Here is an 18,354-nt window from a genome sequence, read left to right on the forward strand (position 1 = left end):
TGTTCCAAGGGTGCAATTTTTTCCCTAAATATAGTTTTTCCAACTGCATAAAGACATAACTAAAATAAAATTCTTTCTCCTTTCATTCCCTCACTGTGGCCACAGTCTATTTTGCGGAAGCTCAACTGTCCAAAAGAAGAACTTAAAAAAAATGTTTTTGGCAGCAGTGATTTAGTTTGTGTTGTTCAGGAGACATCTCCTCTGTGGCTCCCTGTGCTAGTTCTGATTTAGGATTAATGAACATTTCCTCTAAAGAAAATGTGCTCCTGAAATTTTAACAATTCTGCTGCTTTTCCATTCATACAATCACTGCTGGCAGCAGGCGCGTGGCCCTGAGTCACCTGGCCCCCATGCCCAGGTCTGGCTGGCTGTTCTCAGCTAAGCAGGCCCGATGGTATGGTTAGCGTGCAGGAACAATAAGATGTCTCAGAAGTTGTCAATGCAGTCACGCTTTAATGTGTTTTTTACATCCTTTTACGATTCACAAAGCCAGAATATAAGTACTTATACATTTTTAACAGGAAAGTAATATATTCCCCTAAAAGAAAAATAGATTTGATTAATCATTTGTCATAAAAGTTGCCTGACAGCTGAAACTTCAAGCTTCTAAGCTAGAAAAGCTCAAATAGACAAATTATACTGAAATGTTCTTTAAAGACCAAGCAGCTGTTTTATTAAAATATTAAATTTACATTTTAAAAAGAAATAGTCTGATTTATTATTCAATTATGATAATCTTATTGAAGTGACATGAAATTCATGACAATGGGCTTTATTCTGTCCAAATTCTGTCCTCAGTTATCCACAGGCAATCAGTTTTGCCATTATTTAGAACTGTGCAAGATCACACACACACACACACACACGCACCATTCTGGAAAGACAAATCCCAGACGCTGGATTTCAACCTGACTCTGATTTTCCCCAGAGAAAGTGGGTTTTCAGGCCTGGAACTAGGGCTGGATCCAGCACCTGCCAAGATGAGCCCTTGGTTCAGACCCAAAGGAACCCTCCAAATCTCAACATTGCAAGAAACAGAAAAAGGATTTCAGAATACAGCAACTTCATCCCACAGCACAAGTGAATGACCTTCAAACAACTTGAGGCAGGTTGAATTTACATTTTACTTCAAAAAAAAGGGAAAGTACATACATGAGGGGAGAACGGGGTGAACAACAATTATCTGAAACCAGGTTTCTACCGTTTTTACCTACAGTTACCAACTGCATTGGAGTCAGCCGGGCTCTTGCCGGCTGTCGCACACTTGCTTACAATATGAACAGGATTGTGGACCAAGGAAAGATTTTCAAAGTTGAGGCCCAAATGGAAATCGTAAGGTATCATACACAGTGTAAGTTTATAGTACACAGCATTGTGTTTTTTTTTTAAATGACATAACGCAACAGCAGGAAGGAGTAGTAGTAGTTAACAGTTACTAACACTAGAATAATCAAATTTGTATGTTATACATATACAGCAACTAACTGCTTTACAAAAAAAGCAAAATAATACAATATATTGTCACATGTATTTACAGTGTAGTAAATATACTTTTCTGTCAAATTTTACACAAAAACTATTTACAGGTGAATATACTGCATTAAAAAAAAATTGTGGGACCAACACTAAAAGTGACTTTCTGTGGTAAGTTTGTTGCATAACAATAAGACGTGCTTGATTACATTTGAAAAAAAAAAAAAAAATTAACCTTAGAATGAAACAGAAAAAGCCCTAAAACCTACAACCCAGTTAGGAATAGAGCCCTGGAACGCTCCCAGGTGCTCAGTCCACAATACTTATTTGAAATGTTTCCTGTTCTTGGAAACCTCATGCACATTAAAGCAGAAACATTGGCATAATTAACAGGTAGGTTATGCACTATTCAAATACTACTGAATTATTTTTAAGTCAGGGAAAATACAAACACAAACAAAATGTTAATCATCTTTACAGTACTTAACTGTAGTTAGTGCGTAATGGAGAATGTGTTCTAAAACAGGGGTGTCAAAACGTACAGTCCCCAAGATGTAGTTGTATGGTCCACATGTTAAAAATCAGATTTTTCTGACACTAAGTTTTTGTTTCAAAGCAGGCAGATGCCACAGCTGCAGTAGCCCGCGCAGCAGCCATGGCCCGGCAGTCTGCAGGCTGCCTCAACAGTGAGCCAAGGTCGGAGCTCTGAGATCTGTCTCCCGCTCGTTAAATCAGGTTTCGATCCCACATCGTCACCAGCACCCAACTGCCGATCGCTACGGGCATCCATGGGATGAGGAGGGGAGGGAAGCGGCTGGGCTGGGATGAGAGTGGTGTTCAGGGGAACCAAATGCAGCAGTGGAGAACATTCAAAATATTCAGAATGGGAGAAGGAAGGGAACAAATATAGAGGATGTGAGAAAGAAAATAAAAAGGCAAAGTAACAGCACTGGCTGTTACAGGGAGCAGGCCAAGTGATGAACATGACAGTAAGGCACTGAGCAACTAATTACTAATAGAAGTTTAATCATTAAAGAAAGGCCATATTTTCCCCCTTGATCTAAGTGCAAGCTTCCCCACTACTGGGAGATAACGTTCCTGCGTATCGGGGCACACGTGATCCTGAATTAAAGCTTGGCCATGGACTGTAATTACACCCAAATCCAGCCCCCATGACCTAACGTGTTTGACACCCCTGCTCTAAGAAAGTTTGGGTCCTTTTCACTGAACCATGCAGTGAAAACATTAAATGACTCCCCTTCCTTCCAGGAAATAGAATAAATTAAATTTTGTTGAATTACTTTGTGAAGAGATCAGCTTTTTTCAGCTGGGACTGAGAGCCTGGAGTAGTTCCAGTTCTCACATGACAAGTAATTTTAATCACTGTCCATTTTGATTTCACATTATGTGTATTTCAAAGACTACATTAATATTAATTTAGGGATGCTTTTTATATATAGGCAATGTAAAATATTGAAAGACTTGCTCTCAAATGGACCCAGTCCAAACCAAACTGATTTGGTAGTTCATCTGGAATTACTATTTCTGTTCAAAGAAAATCTGCTTGTAGGAGAAACAACTGAAAGCTGTATTTTTCTAACAGCAAGTTATCTTTAACAAGAGATTCTTTTTTCCTCCTACCTACAGATCTTCTGTACTTCTGTACAGAGCTTCTACAATTCATTGTCTTCAGCAAAAACAGAAAGGGCTGGAACGAGCTTCATTCAGTACAACCAAGTGCAAAGTGGCAGCGACGCTGAAGGTGGCTCTTTGCAATTTGATGTATGAGATGAGAAGGGTTTTAAATCAGCGGCTCCCAAGTGTTACAAGCACAGCAGCATCAGACACTGCTCTGTTCCTACCGTCAGTTCCACCCTCATTACCAGGTCAGTAACCACACTTCTACTGCAGCTCCTACGCGACCAAGAGTGAAGAAGTTTGGTTAATTGCACGAGTCTTTTTGTATTTTCCAACACATCTATTTCAAAACTGCTAATTCTAAGTTTTCCTCTTGTTTTGGCAATCTATTTCCATATTAAGTTTGTGTTCATAGTTTTTCCAGGACTGTAAACAAATTAAAAGAAATTAAATTGTTATTTTATGAATCAATACAATAAAGGTATTTTTATTTACATAAATGTTACATTGTTACTGTGTGGATACATATGAATTATGTGCTATATCAATAAAATCTGAACACTGAATTGTACCATTCTCTAATAATTTAGCTGTGGAGTTTGATTTACTGAAAGCCACTAACAAAATTGCACTAGAGGGTTTTATTTTATAGAGTGGATATACTTTGTTTTTCCTTTAAACCCACTTACAGATTGTTTCTTTCTAACATACATCAGGGATCTGAAACTGGGAAGTTTAGCTGTTCTGCAGCAGGAGATCTCCTCAGCCCTCAAACGAGCGTCTGGGTGACGGGCCCTTTTCTCAGCCTTGCTGCTCGCAGCACCCAGAGCACCCCCAGCACCCGGCACCACCAAGACAGCAGCATGTCCTCAGAGTCTCCCGTCGCTGCCACACGACTGTAGCCGGCAAGTCTTTCACAATGACAGCAATTTCAATTTTGTGTAACCCTCCCCCCGTACAAACCCTCACAAACTAAAACCCCCTGGAAGTTCTGCAGGACAGCTCTGAGGGCAGATGTCTGTACTGATACCAGGTATTGCACTGCAAACATTCAAACGTAACCTGGATTTGACACAGTGTCAGTTATTTTTGAATTCATGTACCTTAAGCAAACATTACTGTTTTTATATCACTGCTTGGGCAGCACAAAAGCAGCTTTGCCAAACACCAGCTCCCAGTGCTGGATGTTAATTCATTCATTTTCCCCTCCACACCCCAATGGTTATTCTGCCAGGAATTTCTCAAAGGTGCATACTGTTGGGAAGGGCAAAACTAAAGCATATGCTAAATGGAAGAAAGAAGCAAGAAATTTTCAGCACTGCTACAACGACAGCATAATAGTCAGTTCTCAATGATTTTCTTTCCAATATACAACCTTTTTAGTGCAGTTAAAGTAGAGCAAAAAAAAAAAAAAATTGCTTTGGAAAAAAAGCCAGTTTGTCCAGTCTGGTCCATATACAGTCCGAGTACGTGAAACTATGGTCTGGGGAATGAGAGAGACTCATGCAGCCTCCTCGTCCTCTCAAATTTATTGCTAATTACTAGAAATTTAATCTAACCCACCACTTCTGGTTAATCTCATTGTACTGCGGCTATCTTAAGTTTCTTTTAAGTATGGTAAAAAAAAGTCCACAGCTAAAAATCTTACAGGTTTGAATTAAAACCAGGATTAGAGTAACTTCCCCCGGCTCGTAAAGCCACTACCTTGAAAAGTGTGCAAACAGGATTAAGGATTAACACTTTCCTTTAGAGAAGACACAAACAAGGCAGGTAACAGAAGGAAGCAAGGGAGAACTGTCTACGGGAAATGGCTTTCGTGTTTGGACGAGATACGGTTCTGCAGCGTTACAGAACTCCACACCTCCTTCGGCTACAAAGTCCCGCAGGATCTACGTGAGCGGTTCTGAAACACTGGCTTAAACCAAAAACAGAAGGAAAGAAATGAAGGCATTAAAATTCAGGCAATGTTTCAAGAGTTGATCATCTGGCAACACGGCTGACAGGATGGGAACTTTAAAAATTAAGTGCAGCATCACAACCGGTGGGGGCCCTTTGGGAGAGGCCCACGAGTGTCAGTCAGTCTCCAAGGAAAAGAAAAAAAAAAAATTAAAAAGAAAGTGTCACACAATCTTTTTGATGCTGTGACGTTTGAAACTGCCAGCGCTTCGCTGCTTTTGCACTTGGCTTGCAGAGCCGTGGCGCATCCTCCCGCTGTTGGAGTGTCCGGCGGTGGGTGAGAGCTCCACGTTCTCCTTGTCGATCCCTGGGGAGACACAAGGACCGGGGTTAAACCTTGCTGCTGGGCACATCCTCTCACCCCGCGCTGTAAGGAGGGCTTTCTCTGCAGACACACCAGGGAGTGTGCTGACCCTGCACCGGACAACGCAGGAAGAAACGACGGTGCCTTTGGGCCAGGGAGGTGTCGGTGACCTGCCCGCGCTGCTGTCAGCAGTCTGCAGGAAGAAAGGAGATTATGGTCCAAATACCGCTGAATTCTGCCATGCTGACAAGTGGCGGTTCATTCAAAACAGCCTTTGGCAACACAAACCAGCCGCCTGCCTGGGAAAGCGCTGCAGAACCTGGTCATGATGTGTTTAAAAAACCCCAAAATATTATTGGTAGCAACTTAGCCCCACTAGGCAGGTGAGCACCACACAGCCGCTCGCCCAGTGGGACAGGAAGAGTGAAAAGCAAGAAAACTTGAGGGTAGAGATTAAAAAAATTGTCTAGTAAGTGAGGGATCAGTGGAAGAAGAAAAAAAGCAAATCAAAACAGGTGATGCAAAGGCAATCGCTCACCGGCTGGTGAGCTGAGCCCCTCCAGCCGCCTACTCCCCGGACTGAGCAGTTTCTGCCCAGCACCATTCGGGTCACAGATGTGAAGCACAGCCCCATTCCCAGCTGCTCTGAAGGAATTAACTCTTCCCAGCCAGGCCCAGTACACTATTTTAGCCCAACACCATACAATCTTACTGTCGATGACATCACACAAATGACAAATCTGAGACTGCTATTTCATTGTGCCACTGTGGTACGAAAAAGAATGTTTTCAGGATCAGATGTGTGACCCCATGTTCAGCAAAAGCCCGGACTTTGACCAGCTAAAACACCTCCATATGCTGAAGTGTGGTTCCTGCTCGCACAGATCTACACACTCACCTACACACGGCACATCACGTCTCAACACCGCTCAATCGAATAATCTTCCCCCTCCCCCTTAAAGTTGCAGATTGAATTTGATGTTAGATTAATCTCTCTCCAACAGTAAAAGACAAAATACTTTGGCCTATGGGCACTGGCTGATCCGTCTCCATCTGTGCTGCTTTCCTACCACTGTATGAAAATAGACAGGGTATGACCTGTGCACCGAGTTCACCTCGTCAGCTCTTAAAACAGAGCAGGAATTTTATTTAATATGGGGAACAGTGTACATAAACGTTCACACGGCAGATGAAGGGTTCCCCTCCACACACAAAGCATTTGGACCAGTATCCGGACACACTGAAAAGACAAAATGAAAGTCCTCCAGGCCACAAAGCCCTTTCTGACTCTAGTTTTGAGAAGACTGAGCAAACGAGAGAGTTTGACCCAAGTCTCTTCTGGCTTTTGTGTTCTCTAAGAGGCAGAACTGACAGACTCTCAAATCCGTGGGCTTCCTCCAGCCAAACATCAACAATTGCCATTAGCCAGGAATGGCAGAGTGAGGAATGTCTGAACCTGCAGAATTCTGCTGCAGCAGCAGAGGCTGATTCTTGCTACCAGAGAAGATTCGTGCGTATTCAAGTACCTAAAACTCCCCTCGACACTGAATCTTGGCTCACAAATAAAGATCAGTAAAAATCCCTGTTTGGAGGACTGTCGTTGCCGGGAGGAAGGGAAGGCTCCGCTGGCCGACTCTGCCTGCAGCAGAGACTGAACTGATGCAGGCACCTGCTTGAAGAGTCAAGTGTCAAAGTGCAGACACCAATTATAATGATTTAAACCATGGAAAATTCAGAGTAAAAATAAAAAAAATTAAAAAATCAACAATTAACTTTTAACGAGGACAACTAGAGAAACAATTTTCTAAGCGGGGCACTAACAGGAAACCCAGAGCAGCTGAGTCTGGAGATCTTTCCAAGAGCTGCTCGTGCAGAAGTTCAGCTCCACCGAAGGCAGGCGGCCGCTGACAGCGCAGACAAGGATGAAACCAGACAGGCTTTACAGCCGAGTGCATGTGCTTTTCTGAGAAGCTTTGGATGTTCTCTGCAGGACAAGGTAACTCCATTATGTTTTGCTAAAAGAATAACATCAAACAAACCTCAAAAGGGAACTGTTTTAGTGTAAACTTCATGCTGACACGCTGACAGCACATGAAAGCTTTTGGTTATGAGCCGTGACTCCCACAGTTTTGGACACAGTAACTTGAAGATATAAAAGCAGAGACTTCTCTTTAATGTAGACATGCTTCCAATCAATTATTACTTTTATGCTGACACTACTGTGAGTTAATCATTCCTGCAGCAATATCTCCGTGTAGCTGTCACATTATCCCTGCACCGAAATGAGTACGACGTGTGTTTAGCAACACTCAACACTTGTGGTACATGTGCAGCATTGCAATGAAGAGCAGGAAGGTGTTTTTATGCAGGAGGCTAAAAAGCAGAGTCAGCAGCAAAAATTAGGATGTCTGACAGTGAATAAAAAGGTTAGAACAAAATCCTACTACTATAAATGATGTCTCCCGTGGTTATGTCCCATTCCCATAACTGATTCTCATTGTCATTAGCAGAATACAGTATACATTCCCCATTTCACACACGCACAGGAGCAACTTCAAAACTCCAGCCAGAAGGTGGCTGCAGGGTCCGTCATCCCTCCCCTGCTCGTGTGGGCTGAGCTGACAGACCCACAGCCTCCCACGAGAATAGGGAACCACCCCTGGCTCCGAGCAAAAAAACTTCTGCAGCTTTTTCTCACTCCTCCATATAGAAGCAGAAATCAGAGGGTGCTGAGCGCCCATTTCACCGAGCTGCGGCAGTTCACCCCAAACAACTTGTGCCTGTTTTCCGGTGGTGTGTAATTGGAGTTAATGCTGAGTTCCTGTCAATCTACAGCGCTCGCATGAAATACTTCTTCATTTTAGCTTAATACCTGCAGCAGAATAATTTCACATACCGTTCACTTCTCTATTACCACATTTATCTTATTCTTAAGGATGTGACTGACTTTCTTTCCTGCTCTGTCACCAGGTATTACGAGCATCACACCAGAAAAGCAACAGCTTTAGCACTTACACTGAAGCCATTCCCGTGTCAAAGGATCAGGAAACCGCTCCTCATGCCACAAGCCCAACCCTAAAGCAGACCAAGCATAATTCGTGCAAATATGATGAAAGTAGAGTGTACCTTGATGAGGAAGCTGCATGAAAACTGCAGATTTAGAGCAAGGCAGAGAAGCTTCACCGACACAGAATGAAAGAAAAAATGTAAGTGAATAATGTCCATGACAAGGGGAAGGGGAGGGAAGGGAGAAGAGATGATGACAAAGAAAACATTTGCAAACAATGATCTCGCCTGGCTGTTTCCAGATGCAAGGAAAGAATTTTTCATGTATCTGCAACTTAATATATTAACCATAATAAAAAACTCCCTTGGCTGAAACTGTCTCTTTAACTCAGTGTGAAGAAGTAACTCAGCACTGCTAAATATTTGATTTTCTTGTTCAGTAGTTCTCAAATGAGAGTAAGTGCATGGCAGACCTCCATCCCTTATTAGTCTCATAGCTGCCTTGCTCCTTCAATAAATCCTATGGCCCACCCTTACATTCTATGATTTTTTCCCAATGATTTTATCTTGGCAAATACTAGGTCTCTCACTGCTTTCTCCCTCGCTCTTGTCTCTACAGTATAAGTGTGTAGAGCAGTGACAACGCCACACACAGCTAATGAGCACACAAAATTCATGTATGCAGCTGCGGAGCTGTATAAAGTGCCAGAAGACCAATCACATTTTTAATACAATTAACCAGCTTAAAAAGCCAAGCATGTTTTATGCAAAGCTGCACCGGTTAACCTGCCAGTTTGAACTAGTGAAATTGTATGTTGATTAAAGTGGAGCAATGTAATAAACATGGGATGAAGTAGCAGAATGAAACGCTCCGTGTTGTGACCTGGTCCACAGTTCAAGAAAGCTGGAGATCCCCCCATCAAACCCCAAGTCTCTGTATTCAAATTGCTAGAATGAAGGGAGAATGCTCAAGTTAATAGGCAAGACATTAATAAATTGTAGGAGATGATGGGAAAATACCACCTTGATTATACGTTAAGCACGAGGCTTTCATAAAGCAGCAGTCACTTCAGGCTGTTTCACACCTGCTGAAACACTGAGACTAATTCTTTGTAAAGACGCCTCCAGTCTGGTTACACAGAAATGGAACCATTAGTAATCTCCCGGCCTTCATATCGGTCTTTAAAAATTTAATTTCCAAGCAAACCATGCATAGAGCGTCATAAACACATGATTAGAGACTCACTGGTACCCTGAGCGAGTTCCCAGCTCCCTTTGTGGAGACGGGTTCTTAACCAGCGATTGACAAAAGCCATCTGTTTGCAGAACACTTGTAAGAGGTTTTTAAGGAGCTGGATGAATTCCTTCCTCTTCACTAACAAAGGCAGAAGGAATAGAAAGTGAGGCAGAAGGAAGGAAGACATTTATATTGCAAAATGCTATTTTTGCTAGTAGAGGGCCTAATCCTGCATCGTCACTTCATCCTTGCAAAAAGAACTGCTGGAGTTGCCACCGATGCCACATTCTAAACGGAAAGATGCTGCCCATAATGTGCTGTACTTAACCAGCGAACAAGAGCGTGGAAAACACCCAAACACTTCTGTAAACATCATACCTAAATACTAGTGGTTTCTGGCCTCCCATCAGGGTTAGAAACAAAGCAGAAATAAAAGGTCGATTGACTTCAGCGTTCAGAACTGCAATAGTTAAATCATCATTTAAGAAATATCATCCATTATAATTTTTATGACAAAGAGTAAAGAATTTCCTCCATATGAGACACTAATCCAAAATCACTTCAGCAAGAGTCTTCATGCAGATTTCTGACATAAATTCCATTTCCTTCCAATATTTAATTTCCTCCAGCTTATGCTTCATCTGCAATACTGAATAATTTTCACTCTCTTTTTTCATTTTTCACCCTGAAAACCTACACTGTTACATTTAACCTGTGCGTCTCCCTGCAATTCTCCTCTCCCTGACCCAGAAGGAATTCAGTGGTTTACCCACAACTATTCTTCTCTTGAAGGCCTCCCTTTTCTCACCAGCAGATTCCTGGCAAGGCCGTGCTCTGAGCTGACCCACTCTTCCATATGTACCTACGGAACACGTTTCCTCTTCGAGGCAGAGTCTGAGCTCAGGCTGACACTGCCTTTCCTATAAAATTAAATCCTACAGTCCACAGAAACACTGTCAGCCCAGACACGTTCTTCCGCAGCACAGTTCTGGACTATTTTTCCTAAAATGTGCTACCTTGTAGTGCCCAGACAGGTGTTACTCTCCTTACAGAATATCACGATTACACATTTATTACTTTTCAAGGCTGCACTGTGGCATATGTTCCACATGAAGATGCAGCCGCTGTTGGATCTGAGGCACTCAATGCTATTTCCTCTGTGGATAATGACTCAGGAGCCAGCTTTTGTGCTGGACGAAACCCAACATCCCAAACACCAGCGTAGCTCAGTAAACAGTTTAATATTCATTGGACTCGAGAATGCAATGATGTCTGATGCATAAACACACCCGAAGAGACAACAAGACTGAGCATTTGGCTACAGAACCAGCAAATTCAGTGCATTTCGCTCCCCGGTGTGGTCCCGGAGAAGGTACTGACCTGGGGAGTGCTGGGAAGTTGCGAGGGAAGTCATGGAATTGGAGAGGTTGAGGTTGGCGGTGATGCTCAGCTGGCTCTGCACGGCGGGAGGATACGGAGATGTGGGCGTCAGGAGAGATTCTTCACTGGTTTCCTCATCAATTCCAGGCAAATACGTGTCAATCAAGGCATCGAGAAACTTCACTATGAGCTCAGCGTAGTCTGGGATTTGTGTTTGCTGGGGGCAATGGAGGGGGGAAAAACACATTTAAAAAATTGGTTCTTCTCTTTCAACTTCCCTGTCAATACAAGCTTTGTCCCAGAACTCACTCTAATATCACACTGGTTTAGCTATAAAAGCGAGCCTTGTATTATTGATTTGCTCATATAAATTCCATGTCTTGTCATTTATCTGTGCGTTGGAGCACCAACGTGCTTTATACAGAAATGAAGGCAAAACCCTCATGAACTTATATATTGTACTGTTCTTACCTTAGAAAAGGGGCCAGCAAACCTCCATAACCCATTAAAGCCAAAACCTACAACAACAAATTGAACATTACTACAACAGAACAGCTCTCCGTCGACAGGAGACAACCAGAAAGAAGACACAGGACATCACCTGGGTTTACTCAGGCACTGAAATGAACTATTTTGATTTGGAAATGCAACACTAAATTTTGTCCAAACCATGTATAGTGTAAAACCAAGGCATTTTAATATGTGTATCAAATATGTAAGTTGTAAAAACCTCAAAATCTCAGAACCATCATACAAGAAAATCTTGATGATATTTTAAAAGGTAAATTCAGCACGTGAACACACATCTCAGTTTAAAAGTGATGTCAACTTTTAGGTTTTTCTCAACTGTTTCTTATGGACCATCCTGGGAAGTTTTTCATTATGGACCTTAAAAAAATATTTACATTGTAAGTGTTCAAGTATCCCATGGACGTGGAACTTGGGCACTGAAAACCAAACATTACTGCATGGAATTTACCAATAATTAAAGCCACCCCTAACTTACAAAGTTAACTTAAAACTCAGCGTTTATCCCCACCATTCATGTTTCGTATTTCTTTAAACTGGTTAGTGGAAACACAATACTGAGCTTCAACTTCTTTTTACTCACGTAGATGGTGCAATACTATTAATATGTGGTGCACAAAGCAGCAAGCACTTTAATATTCATGTCAGTAGGTGGTTTTTTAATCTGTGAACTCTTATTTTCACTAGGATTTATGACGCTGGAGAGATTCCGCACCAGACTGACTGACTACTCTGTTAGGGCTGCAATAATTCTGAAACATCGTCAGTAGCAATCTAACTTAAAATACAGCATTTTTTTTTTTAAAAAATGGAGCAATATTTACTCTGTAGGTAGGAAGTTTGGTATTGGGGTGGAGACTCCTCATGGTAGACAACGCTCTGAACAATCCCGTGAATTGGATTCAACAGATTTGGATCCTGGCACAGCGACAAAAGGGTATTGATCTTGGAATCCAATAAATTATGCCTGAGGAAAACAGAAGTGGCTTATTTTTTGTTCATTAAAAAATAAATAAATCTGCAGTTCTCAACTGACTTTAGCAAACAGCAGGTAAGGTGGGATTTTTAATCCCATCGCGATTTTAGAAGTAGAAAACAATTCCTATATATTTTCAGCAAGGACTCTTACGATGAGTAACCTTCCAAAAAATTTTACTAACAATATAACCCACTGAAGCATTTACCCAGCACTTTAAATTGCAAATATTTTAATTATTTTCAACCAAAAAATGCTTCACTGGATTTATGTACATGTCAGAGCTGGAATTTCAAAGGAGCTTTTAAAATTTGTGGGGGGCACTGTCTCATTTGAGCTCTCCCTCGTGGAACTCATGCATTGGGGGGTTTTAATACAAATGCCAGTTACCGTTGTGGTTTCAATAACTCACAGAACTTGTCTGTGCTGCGACCACCACTTTATAAAGCCAGAAAAAGGCAGCATTATTTCTAAATCATGCAAAGGTCAAGTTTAAAAGTCTACTCATGGTAATTTCTGATAGTTTCCCTTTCATATAGTGACTCCAGTGAACACTACTTTCAACTGAGAGCTGAAGAAATACATCCAAAGAGTATCTTGAACTACGCTTTAGGTCACTTTTGATTTGTGCTCATTGAAAAACCCGGGTCTGACTGGGGTGCAAATAATATTTAAAAGACAGTCCGTACTGACTTGCGCAGAAAGGTCCATGAACTTATTAAAATGTAATTTGCGTTTCGGCAGAATCAAACAAGCGACGAAGCCGTGTGAAGTCACCCGTCCTGAGTGACGGCAGCGATGACGCCGCCAGCCGTCGGGAGAAGCCAGTGGCCACGCAGCCAGGCTCCCTCCGATGGCATCTCCCACGCTCCGCCAACCTGCCTCAAAACGTGACGCTGAGAGCGCTCGAGGACCATCTGCGGCAGCGCTATCTGCGGACGCCTGTTCTAGTAAGAACATTATATTCATTTAACATAGGGAAAAAAGACGACTCAAATTGCTATGGACATTTGTCTGGACAAGCCACGGACAGGCTGCAGCTGGCAACCCAAAATGCGCTTGTGCCAGCCCAGAGACCCCGTTAAAGGAAGGGCCAGGCAAAAGGCACCAAACCCAGGGGTTTAGATACTTACACAACAGGAAAGACCTTTGGGAAGACAACACTGGCTTCTGCTAAATACTCATACAGGATCCGCTGGTCAAACTCATCAGTAGTGTACTTCACTAATGTCGCCTGTCATAAGGCAAAGCATTAAATTAGCATGTTTTAATTGGAGTGGTTACGGGCTTTATTTGTTGGGGTAGTTTAAGGTTTTATGACTTCTGAATAGCAGAAAGCAGCATTACAAAAGATTAACTTATGTCCTCTTTGAAAACAGAATAAAGTTACTTTATAAAGCGTATTTAGGAAAAAAGTAAAAAAACAGTTGGTAATAAATAGCTTCTGTTTTGGCAAAAAAATTCATCCAGTTGGTTTTTGGCAAAACTGAGCAACTGAGGCTTTTGAATTATATCAGGAAAGAAACCGTATTGGTACATCTGAAGAAAGCACTATCATACTGTGCCTCTATTACTCCTCAGTCAACTTCTAAACTGAATTGTGCTGTGATTCCAACAGTTTTCACTACTAAACTTTTAAAGTAGAATATAGAATACATTTTTATTACGTAAAATTAGTTTGTGATAAAAATCTGCCAGAAAAAGGGACAATCCAAATAACGAAAATTCAGTATTTGATCTCAAAGAGCATTTAAATCCATTTCAAAAAGTGATTTCTAGAAAGTTTGAAGGATGGCAACAGAAGAACAGACTTCCTCATCACAGTGATTCTGATCCATATGAATTTAGAAACACCGCGAGGAACACGGGTGCTTCTTCAGAAGATAAAAGAGCATCAGACAGCGACAATACACATAAAGACACTTACAAGAACCGTAAGCAGCAGCGCTTGAATTTTTGGGTCAGTCAGAACTTCTTCATCGAGGAGGACATTTGACTCAGAAACAGAAACTTTTCGAAGGTGTGGGTGTTGCTGTGGTGATATTCGCTGGGTTTCTGCCAGAGAAAAAAAAAGAGCAACTCATCCAAAGCAAAATAAACCCAAACCAAAATAGAATCAGCTCCTGCACAACAAATCCAGTCACACGCAAACTGCAGAGCTCACCAGCCTTTCCATAAAGTAGAAAAGCAACAACTATGCCGTAATACCAGCAGCATAGACTGTTACATGGGATGTATTATCAGATGGTCAACAATAACCCCAATTTCTCTTTGGTGAAATACAGGCCCAGGGGTGGCGAGTACCATTAGAGGGTCAGGAGCCGACCAACGGCGGATATGAGAGAAGGACCCTGGTCTTGCATTGCAATTGGGGTGGGGGCACAGGAAGCAGATGTGGGAGAAGATGAAGAGAGGCATTCTAGGCATTACGGTCACATTCCGTCTCCTGCAGAATTTGCAGCTAGGGCTTATTAACTTATAAAAGCCAAATTTTATTTATTTCATTTCGCTCCTCTATGCGGTTCTTTACAGCTGCCGCTTAATTCTGCACCTGCAAACTGAGCAACTCTAACTCGGGCCTCAGGTCCAGCGACAGGGAAGACTCTGCTCTCCAGAAGCCACCGTTAAGAAAGATATTTCTCCCTTACCTTGTAGCAACCTAGGCAAATAAACATTGAATTTAGAAAGAATCCTTTGTATATACATACAAAGCATTTATAACTAGTATTATTCTTAAAATGTTAGTCCTGTTTCTCACCCATTTCATAATCATTTTCCGCTACTCTCCTCATTTTGGGAGGCGTTGTGATTCCAGATTCCATGTCTTGCCTTTTAGGAGCCTTTGTGTCCGATATCAAATGGTCAAAACTTTTCCTTGTACCTAAAAACAATTTATCAGGAAATTAAAAAACAGTGAACCTAAATCCATATTCTAAGTATTTCTGATTTTCTGGCCAAGCTACTCTCCTGTCTACACCATATTGATAGGAATCTGGGGCCATTTTCACCATTTTCAGGGATGGTAGAGAAAATACGATCACACCATGCCGCTCTCCATCACAGTTTCCAAAATGCTTCATGATACGTATGAGGAAAGCATGCAATTTATTCAAGTATGTAAGCTGTGGGCATGCTATGGTCTCCTGGTATCACATCACACCGAATAAACATGCCAAAATGTGATTACTGAAAAGGAAGCAGTTAAAGGACTGTAATGAAAGTAGTGCCCCTCCTCTTCCATCTGCTCCGTGGAATGTAAAAGGGGAACCACAAGTTACACAAAGCAACTCAGCTTGTTTCTCTGACATTAAGACTTTGCCTGTAACCAGGATGTATTGAGACGCCATGAATAAAATCAGATTGCTTCCAAAACATCTAGAATGTTTTGGGACCATCTTTTCTAGCATAAGAGAGAGCGTTCAACACAGTAGCTGAGCTGAAGCATTCAGCTGCTTTGTCCTGTCGGAGGAGGGCTGGCGGCAGAAAACTGGCACTAGGAATCTTTGGGCTCTGCAATATCTTTTTTTCTTCCTTTCAACATGCACATTCTGAGCATCGCTCTTGCTTCATGACCAAAAGAACCGAGTTAGTCCCCGAGGCAGCTGTACAGTGTTCTCGAATTTATACTTTGTACAAACTGCAGATATTCCTCTGAATCGGGAATAAGCACTTAAAGTCATAACAAATACAAATATAATCTTTTCTCCAGTAACACTTCCTGAGGTATTCTGTAGGCAAATCAGTAAATTAGTTATCTTAATAACCTAGAAGCTTTTTAGTGTTGGCTTGTGAAGGCTGCCCCATATCCAAACTCATGGATTTTCGTGTTCGAGGGCTTATCTGTCCCACTGTCGGGTAACTGGCAGCCAGGTGTCTGTCTGACCCCTTTGGTGATGACCAGGGTTGATTTTCCTTTAGTGTCCTGAAAATGCAGAGAAATTAAATTATGAAAATCTTTACAACTGTGCACATTTAGGCATAAATTTTTCAACTAGCCAAACTACCCTTTATTAAACCCATCTTTCCTAACAGGTTAATCTCCCAAAAATCTATATTAAGAAATAGTAATTGCTTGCAAAAATGTCTGAGCTAGTGAAAACTAACAATCTGATACGCATGTAATGATCAAGAGAAAAAAAATAAAGCAACGAAAAGAACACAAGCAAATCAGCCTACGAGGCAAGGTGAAAGGTATTTAACAATCAGCTGCTCCACACTGGATGCTAAGAAGACAGCTACTCAGTAAAGTGCTCCCTGTTGAGAGAAACCAGCTCCAGGTCCCTTCTCGGGTGATTCCTTGGCTTATCCCTGTGCCTGCTCAGAGACAGGCTACAAGGTGTCACCATTTTGCAATGACATGGACCAAGTGATTACTTAAAACATGCCTTAAAGCTCTTAAAAGGACAAACAGAACTTTCTTCTAAAATATAAATGAAACGTGAGGTGAAATTAGGTCTCGTAGAAAGAGGTGAGCAAAGAGTTTAAGAACCTCCAAAGTAGTGAAGCTCTGAAATAGCTTTACGGATCTCAAAATTAAATCTATGGGAATTCAATACTCAAATTTCTCTGACTCCTGATCACAGGCTCAGTACCACCTTGTTCTGGAACCACCGACAGAACATTAATTTAACTTTACGGATGTGGGTTTGTAGTCAAAGTCACCACAGGTTACCTTTAGATAACTTACTAAAGTAAACAGACATTGAAATTTGGGTAACTTAGCTAAAGTCAGACAACCAACCTATAGCTAGTGTCACTGTGATGTATGGGATATGTATCCATAGGAACATTTTCCATCGAAACATCTGTCAACAAGAGAGACTTCCTATGTTTTAGGCTGCAGCGACTTCGAACTTCCTCTGACACTGTCAGCAAAGCTAAAAATTCAAAGAAAGCTAAGGTAAGTTTTCCACAGTAGGAATACATTGAAGAATGTAAGCAATATTCTATCAATTTATTTTTTTACTTAGTATAAAGCAAACCATGGAGATGTAATTACATCTCATTGAAATGTACTGATTAAAAAGCAGCTCATTTAAAAAGAATTCTATTCCCCATCCAGTTACAATTACATGATTTAGACATTTGCCCTCATATGGGCACAGTTTCTATCTCTAGACCACTAGAAATGTCAATGTTCGAAGACACGCACTTTAACAAAAACCCTTCAGCCTCCCTGAAGTGTTTTCCACGTTGCAGAGTCGGTCCCTGTGCTGGCACCGTTCAGCCCACAAAAAGCTTCCCCCGATGCACCCCAGCCTTGCCCAGACCCCTCCCCATCTCCAGTTATAAGTTTCTTTTACGTTGGTACAATTTTATCGACCCAAAACCGTAAGAATCCCCACAATAATTCACTCCTTTTCAGTTAGCACAGATTTAAAAGAAGGTTTGGTTGGTTGGTCTTACCTGCAAGGTAAGCCACGCTCTGCGTGTTCACCTCAAACTTGTCACAGTTCCTGTGCTTGTTGACCAGAGCGAGTAGTGTGTGCAAAATCCTCACTGTCCTTGCTACAGTGGTGGGAGAAGGATGCCTGTACCCTAAGAAATGAGGTTAAGAAACCAAAATACTGTATTTAATTTTAATGCCTATTTATGAAGCATTAATATTTTGAAAATATTTATAAATGTTTTTCAGCAGGTTCTCAGGAAGCTTCACGGAAATGGTAAGGAAGCACAACGCTCACAGAAATTGCACATTCAAGATTTTTTTCTGTCCCTCCCTCCAAAAGTCACACCATTTCACATCTGTGCACCTATTGTATCTATTATCTCACAAATCAATCTTCTAAAAGTAACAGTGAGCCTGAGCACAGGCAAACACAGAAAGACAATGGAACAGGAGCAAGTAGTAAAGAA

General features: G+C 41.6%; 1 protein-coding gene and 1 long non-coding RNA gene across 4 annotated transcripts in view; one reads left to right on the plus strand and one right to left on the minus strand.

Moving 5' to 3' along the window:
• Positions 1-1,055: 1,055 nt before the first annotated feature.
• Positions 1,056-4,511, plus strand: LOC141473313 (uncharacterized). Its single transcript, XR_012463555.1, has 5 exons — positions 1,056-1,105; positions 1,217-1,351; positions 2,090-2,169; positions 3,121-3,359; positions 3,828-4,511. It is a non-coding gene; the product is annotated as an uncharacterized lncRNA (long non-coding RNA).
• A 720-nt stretch (positions 4,512-5,231) lies between these two features.
• Positions 5,232-18,354, minus strand: part of NF1 (neurofibromin 1) — an 83,727-nt gene continuing 70,604 nt past the window's right edge. For 2 of the 3 annotated variants that reach the window (XM_074160814.1, XM_074160813.1), the window contains 10 exons: positions 17,905-18,036; positions 17,240-17,375; positions 16,263-16,420; positions 15,257-15,379; positions 14,426-14,553; positions 13,632-13,732; positions 12,347-12,489; positions 11,466-11,512; positions 10,995-11,211; positions 5,232-5,374 (listed from right to left, as the gene is read on the minus strand). In XM_074160814.1, the coding sequence (XP_074016915.1) occupies positions 5,232-5,374; positions 10,995-11,211; positions 11,466-11,512; positions 12,347-12,489; positions 13,632-13,732; positions 14,426-14,553; positions 15,257-15,379; positions 16,263-16,420; positions 17,240-17,375; positions 17,905-18,036 (1,328 nt within the window). Of the gene's footprint in view, positions 5,375-8,497; positions 8,549-10,994; positions 11,212-11,465; positions 11,513-12,346; positions 12,490-13,631; positions 13,733-14,425; positions 14,554-15,256; positions 15,380-16,262; positions 16,421-17,239; positions 17,376-17,904; positions 18,037-18,354 lie in introns of all 3 variants that reach the window. The other variant, XM_074160812.1, reaches the window with a different exon arrangement.

This window comes from Numenius arquata, chromosome 18 (assembly GCF_964106895.1).
Source record: "Numenius arquata chromosome 18, bNumArq3.hap1.1, whole genome shotgun sequence".
NCBI lineage: Eukaryota > Metazoa > Chordata > Aves > Charadriiformes > Scolopacidae > Numenius > Numenius arquata.